The 14802-nt window shown below is 43.5% G+C and overlaps 1 protein-coding gene across 3 annotated transcripts in view; it reads left to right on the plus strand.

Moving 5' to 3' along the window:
• LOC133469209 (adenosine kinase-like) overlaps positions 1–14802 on the plus strand; it is a 97468-nt gene that overhangs the window by 27925 nt on the left and 54741 nt on the right. For all 3 annotated transcript variants that reach the window (XM_061756000.1, XM_061755998.1, XM_061755999.1), the window contains exon 5: positions 14626–14798. In XM_061756000.1, the coding sequence (XP_061611984.1) occupies positions 14626–14798 (173 nt within the window). The remainder of the gene's footprint in view (positions 1–14625; positions 14799–14802) is intronic.

The raw sequence follows: 14802 nt of genomic DNA on the forward strand, positions 1-14802 counted from the left end.
AAATCAAAGTACCAGTCTCCTAGCAGTTTTTCCTGTGATTGTTTTATATTTATGGCCTAAAAGTGTTTTTCATACAGGTATTTACTGCAGTCATGACTTGTCTACTACATTGGCATAGGTTAGTGGTACACTGCGCCATGTTCTCACTTTGTGGTTGATTGTTTGGTGGTGTTTTTTTTTCTTCCCCCAATGTAAAATATGTGCCAAGGCTCAATAAAGATTGGTTTAAGCCCTAAATACACTTGAAACTCTGATCCTAAAACACTTGAATATCATTTGTAGCTCATCATACAACATTAGCCATACAAAAATGGACTGCGGCGTCTCTGTACATTTCGTAATATCTCGTTTAGATTCCAGAAGATTTCCAAACCAAAATGTGTATGTGAGCATGTTTGCATGCCACCATCTGTGGCCAGCGTGGACTGTTTCCCCGCGCGTGGCTCCATATGGCGCTAACGTGCTGTACATAAACAGAACACTCCGAGAGCTAACAGACCTTTGAGCATAATGAATTTTGTCACGGCGACTATTACGCTATGAAAATAGCACACGTTTAGAAGTCGGGGAAGTGGGCGGTTTGCGGAGCTGCTCGCTTTTCGCAGACGGAGAACGACGAGGGTCGGGGTTCGGCCGTTTGAAGATCACTGCGAAGCTTGCGCTAGTTCTGCTTGAATGAGAAGCGCTTCGATTCAGTATGTTCTACTGCGTGGTGAAATCACTGAGTAACACTGCAATATTTGTGTAGTCACAACAATACTGTGATTGAGGACAGTACTACAATATCCATGTCTGCGAAAATCTGCCACGTTTGACGCAATGCTCTATGGATGCCTCAAGATGGCAGCAGTGTACTTTTTTTTTTTTTTTTTTTTTAAACATTAGACAAAGCTATGGCCTGACGACATAAAGCTTCTCCACTCACTTCCACATAGGTCGTTAGCCTGAAGATGCCACAAGATGGCACCAAAGCAATATTTTTATACTTTGCATCAGGGACGTCTCGATCATATTTTTTTGCACCCGAGTCCGAGTCACCTGATTTTCTGCCGAGACAGAGTTCTGAGTCCTGAGGTTTTGAATGAAACTCCTCAACTCACTTGAGCACCATAAGGCTACCGGATGGTGTCAAAGCAACTACTATTATTTTTTTTGGCCTTAGCACAAAAACAGGGAGTCGGTGAGTTTGTCAGCGAATAATGGAGGATAGATTCCCAAAAACAATGCTCAAATGCCGGACCGTGATTATGCAGGGGTTCACTGTACTGTTTAAAAAATGAAATGATTTTTGAAAAAATGTGGTAAAGCGGGTCTGCGAACGATCAACAGCAATAACCCGTGCAACACCATATGAATGAATGTACAGAATGGAAGGAATGAATAAACAATATAAATGATGCTGTAAAAGCACCGATGACATTTGTCAATGCTCCATCTCATCAGTATTTATCAGCAGCACGTTGACCTCAGACGATGAATTATCGCTTTCCTGGAGTTTTTATTTTGCTTCTTTTGAGTGATGTGATCGGTGCGTGGCGTCTGGCCTCCCCCGCCGCAGCCAAACATGTTATTGCTAAGTGGGTGTAACTTCCCCGTGCCAGTCACAAAGTGCCGCTTTGGCGTTTGTGCAGTGCCGCGGCTGGCAGCTGTTTGCGATTTTGCCCGACGGCTCTCGGCGAAAGAAAAGAAACGCACCGGGGGCCATTTTCCGCAATTAGCAAGTCGTCTTCGTGTACAGTGACCGTCGGAGAAAGCGGCGACTTCGACAGTGCGCTGTCGTAGTAGCCAATCAAATGATTTTTACTATGTCAAGTGCAATGTTCATAAGGAGTTGAACTCAATAAAAATACAAAAATGCGATGCATCGGTATGCGTCTTCATATGCATGACATACTTGGAGATTTATAGCAATGAGGTGGATCATGGTGCACTATTCTAAAGAATAATGATAATAATAATAGTCATGAAAAAAGAAACCTGTAAATGAGACCACTTACAGCCAATGAAATGTGCACATTTAGCGTATTGAGTTTAAATGCTTGAAACACAAAAGTGAGTGGTTAGCTAGTGTTTAGCACTTCTCTCAGTGCGTCACATAGGTAAAATACAGAATCTGAATTTTATTATTATTTTTTACAACATTTTACAGTTGATACAGTACAAGAGAGTAAAATTTTAATTAAAAAAAGAAAAATTCCCATGCAAAAAAAAAAAAAGAAGTTAATTCCGTGTGCCTGTTTACTGCTAAGTTAAAAGTTTTCTGGCATGCGAGTCATTTGGCCAATTGTTATTCATTTATTTAATTGCTTGAACTTGCAAGCAAATCTTTGAGATACGAGCGATCTCAAATGAACTCACTCTCAGTCGAGGTTTACTGTCAAACGAAACTAAACAAATAGAATTACACGTGTATTTAAAAGGACCTCACAACTTTCCCTTCTGCTCGCTTAATGCTCACGCATCATGTAAAACGCCATAGATAGGCTAACGGGTAGCGTCAATAGTCCTGGTGTTGTAATACACATGTAGATAGAAAATGCAACTATTCACAGGTATAAATTCTTGATCCTCTGCATAAAACCACTAATATTATGCAGTTGACTTAGTCACTTAGAGTAAGTGCGAAACTTAATTTTTGTGTGCATGACTGGATTATACTGCCCCTGGAAATGTTTTCCATTATTTTTAATTCTGGTATTTATGACCATAAATTTTTAAAAATGCAATATTATATGGTGGTATTTTCCTTATGAAAAAACAAACAAAAAAATGTTTGTGGGGGAGGCCGGGATGGCTTAATGGCATTTCCATTCGATCCAATGGGGAAAGATGATTTGCAATACGAGTGTTACAAACAAATTGAACTTGTATCTCAAGGCACCGCTGTATTATTACTTGGAAGGACATTTTTGCTAAATGACCTTTGTCTTTCCACCAATGTATTTTTATATGCATTCCAATGTTGCTCGTCTGCGATCATAAAAGTCCGTGAGTCGAGGCGTATTTGTTAAAATGAGCTTTTGAGCACGTCTCACAAATATTTGAGTTGAGCGCAGCTGTGTGACTGACTACATTTTCCAGGAAATGAGCCTCGCTCGTAACGCTTAACCGCCGCTCGGAGCGCGGTCGTTACTCTTGAGCCGTGATCGCACCCACGGGCGATTTGTTGTCTTGGACTCCACTCCCATCGCACGCGCGTACTCCGTCATCCTCCCGCCGACGTTTATTGACCTTTTAGGATAGATTTCCGCAAAACTTGGAGCGGATACTCCCGCGCTGCAGCGGCTCGACCCCGGTTTTTCTCTTTAAGAGTTGCGGGCCCCGTGTTGCCTCGGCCAACGAGTCGCCGTCCAGCTGCCAAAGCCAACAGGAGGCGCCGCAGCAAGAAGAAAAATAATGGAAAAAAATAAGTGCCCGCTGAAAACAGCCTCTTCCTGTATTTTGCTGCAATGAATTGGCCGAGCGACAATTTGTATTGTTTTCATCTCCGCCAAGGGCATCGTGGCCGTTAGGGGTCGAGGTTAGGCTAAGGTCTTATGGGGACGCTCGATGAGGTCAGGGGTCAGGTTTCACTTGGAGGTTTAAGGGTAATACAGTTCTAAGAGTTGGGTTAGTTTTTTTTGCAAATATATAAAATAAAACAACTGTACTGAAAAAATGAAATGCAACTGAACTGTACTTGGGCAGTTCATTCGTGTACAACAAGAGGGAGCCCACGTACCACTAGCGAGTTTGTGGTTAGCTTAAGGGTACGTTGCAGGTTGAAGGTTTCAGTTGAGTAGGGATTAAGGTTGCGGTTGGGGGTTAGGGGCGGGATGGTGATTCTGGTTACGGTTCAAATGTAGTGAGACAGTTTGAGGGAAAGTTAGTGTTTAATGTTAAGTGGTTCGATTAGGTTAGGTGCCAGGTTATGGTTTAAGGGAAGCGCATCGTCGCTGTCGGGTGGAAACCTTGTATGTCCAAATATGGACAATTTCATATTTGTTCACAAATGACCTAATTTAAAGTGCTAAATTATGGGGTGGGGAGGCGCAGGTGGAAGTTTATAAGATTATGACTCTACCGACTCAAAGTGTAGAATTGTCCGGCCTTCGTGGAAGTCTCCTGTTGTAGTTGAAGTTCGCAAAGCGCTTCCGCAGTCATGAATCGGTCTTGGCCCTGCGCGGCGTTTTTGAAGTTTTCCAGCGCTCGTTCGAACGGGCGAATACACATGAATGAGATCAAATTGACGGCCTCGCCGGTGCGGGGAGCGATAATCTAAATAGCTATCACATTATTCACTCGGGTTCCATTTAACTGGAGCGCATTGTCTTCTTCTGGCTGTCTACAAAGTCGCAGCATTAAGATCATTGGCTCGACGGGTGTTATATCTGGCAAGCGGCGCCCGTTTTTCAGGGAGCGTTTGAAAATGCTCTCGTCTTCCTCGAACGTGCCAAGCGTTAAATAGGTCAGTAACGTTTCCATCGCTCTTGTCGGGTTTTGTAAAACACACACGACACGCGGGGCCCGAATCGGCCGCGTGGACGGAGGCCAAGCGCATTAATGGCAACCGGGCCGAGTCGGATGACATTGTTATTGCAGCCCTTCCCGGGAAAGCGCGGCCGGCTGAAAATCTAGATCTTGATTTATAGCGGCGTCTGAATTTATGTTTCGAGCCATTCGCGGCAGGGAAAAACGTTGACGATCCTCCGGGCAGAAGGGCCCCCGCATCATCTGGCGGAACAGAACGGGGGTTCCCCTCCCGAGAAATGTCCACCTGTAGCGGGATATCGTATTACTGTGTTGATTGGAACCGACTCAAGTGGTGAGCTCTGTGAGAAATGGCTGGAAATAAGAAGGTCTTTGTGGGAAGGGGGAAGCGACAAGTTAGCTGACACGCTTGTTACCTCTGCCGGGGAGGTCTTCATTGACAACGCGGCGGACGTTCGACAAATTTGGCGGAGAGGTCGGAAAACGCAATCCAAAATCTTCACGTTTCCTTTTATCTTGACAGCGAAGCCACGTTCATCTCGCGGGATACGACGTTCCACGCTCACCTGCGGTCAGCTGCGATAGAGGTCGAAGAAAAAAAACGAACAAAACGTTTTTTTTTTTAGGTATTTTTCTCTCACACACACTTTCAACACGTTTATTTATTGTAGTTTCTGTGTACATGAGTGTGCCTTTAAGAGGCGGGGCCTGGAGGCGATTTTCTTAATTTTTATTTTATTTTTTTCACGTTTTAAGTGTTCAGATGTTTTGAAATTTTAAAAAATGGGGAACCAGGTCGACAATTGTCTTAAAATAATAGCAAATGTGAGACAAGTGTAATTTATTGCTCAAATTTACCTTTTTTTAATTTACAAAAGTGTTTTCCCTAAAATGCGAAGTGTAAAATAAGTCTGCAATTGTTTTTTTTCATTAAAAAACATAAGGCGAATGATTTATAAAAAAATAAAATAAATAAATAAATAAAATTGATTTAAAAAATGTGAACCAAATAAAGAATTTGAAATAACAACTGTCCAAAATATGTAAGGTCTCCATCATTTTTTTATTTTGTATCTATTATAATTATGATTATTCATTTCTGTGTGTACATTTATTTAAAAAAAAAAAGGTCGCTATTGCGGCATTCCCTTCTACACCGGTGCAGTCTGTTTTAGGGCTCTGAAGCTCGATTTGAAGGTGAAATATTTGTTTGTTGGCTTTGTATTTCAAAATGGCGTCTTCACCAGGCGGTGTGACTCCCGAAGCTACTCTACCCATTCTCGCTGCCATCGTAAAGATGACGTTTGTCATTATTTACCCAATGATGGACTGACCCTCTCACGGATGTAAAGCTGTTGTTCCATTTGTTTTGCTCAAATGCGGTGATTTACCGGGGGAGTCCAGCGGCGCGTTAACGAGAGCAGAATGACATCACATTCTTGTAATATCGCATCTTGCCGTTTATTATCCGCTTGAAGTGATGATACAAATTCGTTCTTTATGGTTTGGTATCAACTGGCTTATTCTTCACGGTAGACGGCGCGGCGGCTAATTTATCACTGGCGGCTCACATGCGGGGCGGGGGGGTCGGGGGCTGGGAATGATGGATGGCTCCGGTGGCGTTGTCTGGTGCGCCGGCACCGGACAAAAAGGAATCCGGAATGTAATCGGAGCGATAAATACAACGTTTTTCGACGTGTCACGATGCGACGCCGGCGCTCTTTTAGCCTCTTGCTGTCGGGAAAACATACAAAAATACTTTATGGATAAGCGAGAGAATGCATGAAATGGAAACCGTGCTTTAATCTGACTGGTCTCGAACCTCCAGGAACTGGCTGGGACACGTAAACGCAAAAAACTTGACCATTTGCATTTGAGAACCAAGAACTAACCACGATTGTAAAAATGTGGACCCAATTTACATTTTTGAAATTACAAAATGTGAAACAAATAGATTTGTTTTGTTTTTACAAAATGCGCGACGACGAGGCGCTCGCTCCCGAGCGGCCACGCCCACTGAAGCACCCGTCCACGCGTTCAACTGATGTGAACAAAGGCACTCGAGTTCTTGTATAGCGCGGGAGAGATACGTCACTGGGCCCCATTTTAGCCACGCCCCACAAATTGTGAAATTGAGAAAACTGTTTAATCACTGTATCTCCACAATTCAGTACTACATAGTTCTCAGTCTTTGCACGTTTTCAGCATTATCTTCCAACGTATCGTGTTGAGACACCAATCTCCGAATTCACTTTACAGCGTATATTTCAAAGTGACAGGATTATTTGCGCATCTATTAAAGAGTAGCGTACGTATGCTCCCCTGTTTAATGAATTGAATAAACGTACAAGTAGCAGGTTAGGCGCTGTGATAGCGCAATGATGGACCCTTTTACGGCAAAGAGAGAGCTGGCTGATTGAACGGCGTCCTTCTCAAGGTCAGACGGCAGCTAAGAGCTTCTTTTTTTTTTTTTCTCTCCTCTTTCTGCTTACCTGTGCAGACAATCGTAAGCAGAGAAGCTCGTTGTTGATATTTCCATCCGCGGAAGTCTGCAGAGGACATAAAGAGACGCCCGTAACTCGATAGCGGGGTGTTTTTTTTTTTTTTTTTATTTCAATTTTTTCTTTTCTTTTTTTTTTTTTTTTTTAACCTGGGACCCGGGGGACCACTCGTGTCCAAAGCCGAGCGTCCCACTTGTCAAAAAGTGAAGCGTAAAAGTGGCCTTTTCAGTCAAGGTGCAGACGCTATTAAAGGTCAAGATGGGGAGTGCAGATGTTTTTGTCTGCTCGTCGCTCGCCTGGATTAACGGCCTTCCCACGCACTCGCTTGTCTGCGCCCAAACGTTGGATGCCGGGACCGCTTGCTATAGTGATTTGCGTGTACAGTGGATTTCTTATTTTTTGCATTTGTTAATTATTTAAATCACTTGAGTTTCATTTCAAACTCCTCTTACAATATTACCCTTCAAAATAGCAGATTTGATTTCGAAAGTGCGAGGATGCCGGTTGCGTATGTCGCCGCTTCTCAGCCTGTGAAAATAGCAATTACTACTTTCCTAATAGCAGTTCAAATACGTTTTTGACTCTGTGATAACCGTATAACAGCCGTACCGTGAAAACTTAAAAAAAAATTCCGTGACAAAGCTTGTAAACTCAGCTTACTCATATCAAGTCCATTTTCCCATCAAAATAATAAAAATGCCATTAATCCACTCCTTTAAAAAAAACAAAAAAATCGTATAGATTTATTTATCCAATTGAGAGCAGATTCTAATTTTCAATGCCAACCTGGCAGCAGACAGCAGAGAAAATCAAAGCAAAAGAAAAGCAAATGCAAATAAATTGACAACAAACTGTACTGTATAATACATTCTATGCTAGCACACTGGCAAAAAAGAGGTGCAACCCACATGTACAATATTCCTCTCTAACCTTTAAAAACGATGATATTGGGATAAATAAAGTGATTATTTTTTTCTTCTTTTATTGCAGTGTTCCTTTTAGCTTGGGCAGAAAATTGAAAAGCTCAACCAAAAGTAGTTTGGACTTTGCGAACGAAGAGGTTAATAAAACTGCTGGAACGGAGCGGGCAGGTGGTGGTATGGATGGTGAGCAGAGAGCAAAGAAAATGTCGTTTCATTAAGCAAAGTAGCACTGTTTTATATACAAACAATAAAAGAAGAATGGAACGAAATAAACTGATTTATGTATAATGAGTGCTTACTGTGGTATTCGTGTGCCGGATTTGTGCTTGGTGAGCAACATCAGGAGCTGGAGTAAGTTTGCTGGCGTCAGCGGTGGCCTACAGCAGCTCCTTGCGAGTGTTTTCATTTTGTATTTGCGTTTGATTGTTTTGTGTCCGTTCAATTCAAGCGCGTCCGTGCGCATCGGCGGCTGTGGGTCTCCTTGCCCACATGCCCGGCATTACAAATGACCTCCGCAACAACTTCGGGCACTCGTAAGTCATGGTACCACTGTACTTTCATATATATATTTTTAAAATACAATCAATATATCACAAATGACTCCAGTGCCAATCACGATCGGAACCTTTCTCTGCGTCCTCTTGAGACGTTTACCACCGTGCTTGCATTATGCTGTTGGGTGAGTTTGCAAATGGCGATTCGCGATCCCCGCAAATGCACATTTTTGATCGCTAAGCAACCCCGCTGCCCATCCACCGCCCTCATTATGTATGCGAAAAGAAGCCTACCATCCTTTTATTTGTCCCATGTGTCGTTATCTACTTGCAACGTGCAGTGAAATGCACCCTGATTCACCCCTTGGCTCTGTTTGATGATAAGGAAATGAAGCTTTGAGATAAACAGATGAATAGAAGAGCACAATAAACAACCCTGAATTCAAAATGAAAGCAGAAGCAGTATTCAAAAATATGTAAACACCATTTAAAAATAGATACAATTTTACTAAATTACTGTCACGGTGGCCGACTGGTTAGAGCGTCAGCCTCACAGTACTGAGGACCCGGGTTCAATCCCCGGCCCCGCCTGTGTGGAGTTTGCATGTTCTCCCCGTGCCTGCGTGGGTTTTCTCCGGGTACTCCGGTTTCCTCCCACATCCCAAAAACATGCATTCATTGGAGACTCTAAATTGCCCGTAGGCATGACTGTGAGCGCGAATGGTTGTTTGTTCCTATGTGCCCTGCGATTGGCTGGCAACCGGTTCAGGGTGTACCCCGCCTCCTGCCCGATGACAGCTGGGATAGGCTCCAGCACGCCCGCGACCCTAGTGAGGAGAAGCGGCTCAGAAAATGGATGGATGGATGGATACTGTCACTTATTCATTTTTTATTCACAAATTTTTACTAACATTTCATCAATTAAAAAAATGTCAAAATCATTCTTTTAATTGTTCTATATGGAAAAAAAGGAAGAAGTTGATCAATTGCTGTTCCACTGCATTCCTTTGAGTATATATAAAAAAAAATATCTAAAAAAAATATAAAAAAATATATAAAAAAATTATATATACATTAAAAAGGAATACAATGTGACATCATAAAGAAATATGTAAAACGTAACTAAAAAAAATAATAGATTTGTTTCACATTTTGCAAAAGTGAATTTGTTTCATGTTTTGGAGACATTTAAAATGTTAACCATTCCTTGAATTTGGTAATTAATCAGAACAATTTTTTGAAAAATACAAAACAAAGTACAGTAGTGCCTTTAAATAATAAAGGACAACAAACGAAATAAAACAACGGAATAAAGTATCATTTTATTTTGGGGTGGGGTGGATGAAAAATAACTAGATGTATCCATCAATATTCTATTGGTTGCTGCAGTTGGAACGCATTTTGTTTATCCTCTAAATGCTTAAGCGTTTTAGGGGAATGGAATGAAAATAAAGGTTGTGCGTTGTCGTTGGTATAGTAACAGAAACTGAGCCGTGGTTTGACAGGTAAGCATCAATGGCAGCCTAAAGTGTCACAATTGCTGCGAAACTAAAGTGAGAATCTTGCGTCAGTGCATTGCCGGTGTGTCGGCTGGTGGGGATCTCAACAATGAGGATCTCCGCTATCCAGCCTGGATTGGCCCTTTGAGTGTTGATTGCAGAGAAGACTGAAATGAAAGGGAGAGAGTGGCTTATCCAAGCCTTTGTCTGATAATCGGCTCAGTATCGTGTTGATCATTTACAATTCTGCTCCCGCCCGCCTGGCTAGTCTTTTAGTGGTGTTGCTGGAGCGCAAGCGAGCTACATACGGTCAAGAAAAAAAAAAAATTCAGGTGTTTCGTTCTGGGTCTGGACCGCTTGGCCGGATCAGAGAGGCGCGTATAGATCTTTTCACCGTGACGTCACCCTTATTTCCAGGTCAGCCTTAAAGCAAGACCAGGAAAGTCGCCCCATTGGTGTCCAAAGGAGCACAGAGCAAGACCGTGAGCACCGGGACTTTAAAGACTCGGACACTTGCTAATAAACCAAGACCAGGAGCACCAGGATTCTAACGTCTTAGACCCTGGCCGCTAAACACGGAGCCTAAAATGCAACACTTGCAATCTGGAATGCGAGCATCCCCAACATGGCTAACAGCGCATGAAATTGAACGGATTGGAGTTGTTGATCAGAAGTCTCGGGGGCTCTCTTCTCCGGTCCCCGCGAGTTACCTGATGGACTGTAAAATCCTCAGGCCGGTCTCTCTGATGCCCGGAAAATGGAAGCTGCCAGAGCTCGTCGACGTCAGCCCCCATCCGCTCGCACTTCATAGAAAAGGGCCGACCGAGATGGCGTTTGCTCCTCCTTTTGTTTTGAACGTCGCAGTTAAAAGCAGCTCAGGCTAACCCTTAAACAAAGAACTACTTCATCATTTGCATCCGGGTACCCAGGGATTGCCAAAGTCAATGAATTTGATAGCACATTATTTCAAATGTTTTGGTATTGCAGACATTTTTTAAATTGTACCATTTAGATATCACATTAATACTCCTAACTTTTTTTTGGACACTTTATTTTAAATATGTTTAACTTCAGCGGCACGGCGGGCAAGTGGTTAGCACATCGGCTTCAGAGTTCTGAGGTCGGGGGTTCGAATCTGCACGTTTACATGTTGCCCTCATCCTCGCGTGGATTTTCTCCGCGTGCCCCGGCTTCCTCCCAAACTCCAAAACTTGCACGTGAGCCTCATTGAAGACTGTAAATGGTCCTTTTTCATTACGTGGAAAATGTGGACTTCCCTTCTGTAACGAATGTAAGCGGATGTAAGTCTTCTCAAGACCATGCTCCTGGTGAATGGAAACTTTTTCCTTTGTTTTTTTTTTTTGTTTTGTTTTTTTTTTTAAACATCAAACTCTAGATTGGAAGCTTGGCGAGGCGCCCGCCGGGCCTTCCTGGCTACTTCCAGAAGGCGCCGCTTTGTTTGCGAGTCTTCTGTCAACCTCCCCGCTAGAGCTTCATTTCATCAGAATTGCATCATTAATAGCGCAGAAATGATTCCCGACAACTCGCGAACACATTGACCCCAGGGAGGAGGGGGGGAGCGAGAACCATTATGGCGTCATCTACATACAAATGCAACAGAATAGCTAAAAGCATTGTTCCACAACCTTCATTGAGTCAAGGCACATGTGCATCTTTTACATTTAGAAAAATCTCACCACCAAACAAAAATGGCACCAAAAATATATGCAGCGAACCCCAGTCCATCGTGGGAGTTAGCAGACCTAGCCGTGAAGTGGAAAAAAAATGGGACATTTAGGGTATCGTAAATAGAGCTATCTATTTTGCATGGTAAATAATAAATACATTGCACTTGCATAACGCTTTAGCTACACCATCACGGTGCCGAAATTGCTTTACAGAGGCTCACATTCATTCGGCAATGGGCGGCTGCTGCCATGGAAAGTGCTGCGAGATGTTTTTTTTTTTTATTTTTTTTTTTAAATGACATACTTCGGCGAACGTCCTCTGTGTATTGTCCAATTGGACGACCAGCCGCCCAAAACGTCATTAGCGATTAGTCGACATCAAACGTTAAAACACCGATGCGAAGTAGTAAAGTCGATGAATCGGTTCAACCCCGACCGACTTCCTTCTCTGCTACAGTATTGGATGTCCACTCCCCCCCAGCAGACAATCCCTCACCATTCCCAGTTTATGTGCCATCATGTCGCCCAACCTTGCTTCCTGGGTATTCATGCTCGGGTCACGACCCCAATTATGGCGCAGCGCCCCGGTCGGGAACGGGCCAGCGCTCATCCAGGCGGCTTCATCGCCGATGAATTTCGAGTTGCGGGGGCGCCGTGTACGCAGATTGTTCGTAAAAGGTGCTTGTATGTTGTGGCTTTAGCTAACCAGTCATGCGCAAACAGGCTAAATACTCTTGAATGTTGTTACACTTTAAGCCAGTGATTCCCAACCACAGCGCCTCAGTGCGTTAGTGCGGGAAATCGTCCGATTTCACTTAAGTGCTGTGAAAATTATTATTGATTCACGACAAATAACGTATCCTTGCCCATCTATCTATGCCGGTGGTGTATAGTGACAGGCAGAACAAATAAATGCTCTTCCAATAAACGGCAGAAGGTACTATTAACGTGTGTGTGTGTGTCTATCCACATGTTGCCATTCATACAACACAGTAATATCTTTGTGTTCAAATAAACAGGTGCACATTTCACACTCGGGATGTCAAATTGTTAGTAAATTGAGACAACATCATTATTTCAGTGTATACACGGGACATTTTTGTTCGGTGGCGTGCCGTCCATTTTTTCCAAATGTAAAATATGTGCCTCGGCTCAATATAGTTTGGGAAACAGTGGTAAGACCACTTGGATCATTCGCCCCAAAAAACTGCTTTTGGGCTTTGCGTTGTGGGTGGAGGAATTCCTTTACCTTGTAAGTGTCAATTTGTTAATAAAATCCAACCTAGAGTAGCCTGAGGACGCTGGAGGTGCCTTTTGGCCTGGTAGTCTAAAGTATGCACACACGACAGCTCTGATTGGTCCAGACGAAGTGAATTTGTCAGTGAATTGATACAGAGTTAGGGTTGCAAAATTACAGCAATGTTCAAAGTTGCAAACTTTCTGTATGAATTGACAGGCATTTATGGGAATAAACGGGAATAAAGCAGGAATTTATCAAACCGAAGGTTGGCTCGAGAAAAGACAAAACAACATATTTCTATTCATGTACTACTTTTCCATGAAATTACCCCCAATTCCCAGTTAATTCCAATAGAAAGTTTACAATATGGAATATGCCCAGAGAAATGTTGCAACCCTAAAAGCAACATTATCACACCGAATCTGTGAATGGAGATGGATCGTCTCCAGGATGGAAATGTACATGTATCTTTTCCGACAATTTCTTCTTATCTATTGCCGCTTTGTGTTTATTAGTGTAGGAAGGCAGCTTCTGGCATAAAGCAGAGGTGTTTTGAATCTTATGCGTGTGTGTTTGTCAGGCTTTTTCTCTGCGTGGGTGCACCGTGCACTCATGCGCATGTTAGTGTATGTGTGCCTGTTAACGACCCTGCAAAATGACAAGCTGAGTTGGCAGCGAGAGTACAGCCGAGGGTCATAGAGAGAGAGAGAGAGAGAGAGAGAGAGAGAGGAATAAGAGGAGGGTGATGATGATGATGAGGAGGAGAAGAAGGCCGCTGCCGTGATTCACCATGCTGTCATCAGAGGGACAGGGGTGGGCGGACGTCCGTGCGCCCGTCATGTATTCCCACCTGAGTGGTGGGCACACGTCGTTATTTACAGCCTAACCTTGGACGGGGGTGTGGGGGGGGGGGGGGGGGGGGGGGGGGCTCAGGAGCTCATCACGGCGACGGGAGAATCAGATTGGACCTGACGTGTACCCGAGCCGCTGACCTTGATAAGTGCGAAGCGCCCGCAGCAAAGAAGGTTAGAAGAAGAAAAAGAAGAAGAAGAAGAAGAAGAAGAGGAGTGCACTTCTGTTGGCTTTCGCCGCCAATTTGCGCGTTCATGTTTATGGGTGAATGGATGGCGTTGGCCTAATAGACTTAAGCGTGAGTGGAAATGACACTCTGTCGGCCTGCCCTGTCATGCCAGTTAAAGATCATTCAGAAACACCACAAACATTTCAAAATATGAATCGGAATAAAAATGCATTCACTGCTCAATTTGGAGAATTCAAAAAGTTCAATCATCACAGATGTCAGTGAGCAAATCATGTACAGTATGACTCAACAAATGTCACAATACTTCAGCATATCTCCTGAAACTTTGGCAAAATCCCATGAGATTAATACAAATCTCATGAGATTTCAGGAGACCAATAAATGTTGTGAGACTTCATCAAATCTCGTGAGACTTCGACATATCTCATTCTACATATTTTGCATCTTCAGCTAATGAAGAAAATGTAACACAGTTAGTGTAAAAAAAAAAAAAAAAAACTTTACTGAGTGCATTCAGGTACAAACAGAGTTAGTGTTTGTGTAAGCGAGGATGAGGCCTTGAATTATCCCACTCGTGTAAATAAGGACATGAACCTGCTTTTAAGCCAGGAGCTCTCCAATGACAACAGCGCCTTTGTGGGCACACGCCAGTCGTCTTGTTTATGATGGCCCTTGAACACATCACAAGCTGCATGTTTTGCTGGGTAAACGCTCCAATTTCCGTGTTAATGCTGCTGTTGTTTTTTTTTTTTTTTTTGCCCGCCCCAGTGGATGATCCAGAAGCCCCACAAGGTGGCGACCTTCTTCGGTTGCATCGGCACCGACCGCTTCGGCGAGATCCTGAAGAAGAAGGCCGAGGAGGCGCACGTGGACGCCCGCTACTACGAGCAGAGCGAGGAGCCCACCGGCACCTGCGCCGCCTGCATCACCGGCGACAACCGGTGG

The sequence above is a fragment of the Phyllopteryx taeniolatus genome, chromosome 19, assembly GCF_024500385.1.
Source record: "Phyllopteryx taeniolatus isolate TA_2022b chromosome 19, UOR_Ptae_1.2, whole genome shotgun sequence".
Lineage (NCBI taxonomy): Eukaryota > Metazoa > Chordata > Actinopteri > Syngnathiformes > Syngnathidae > Phyllopteryx > Phyllopteryx taeniolatus.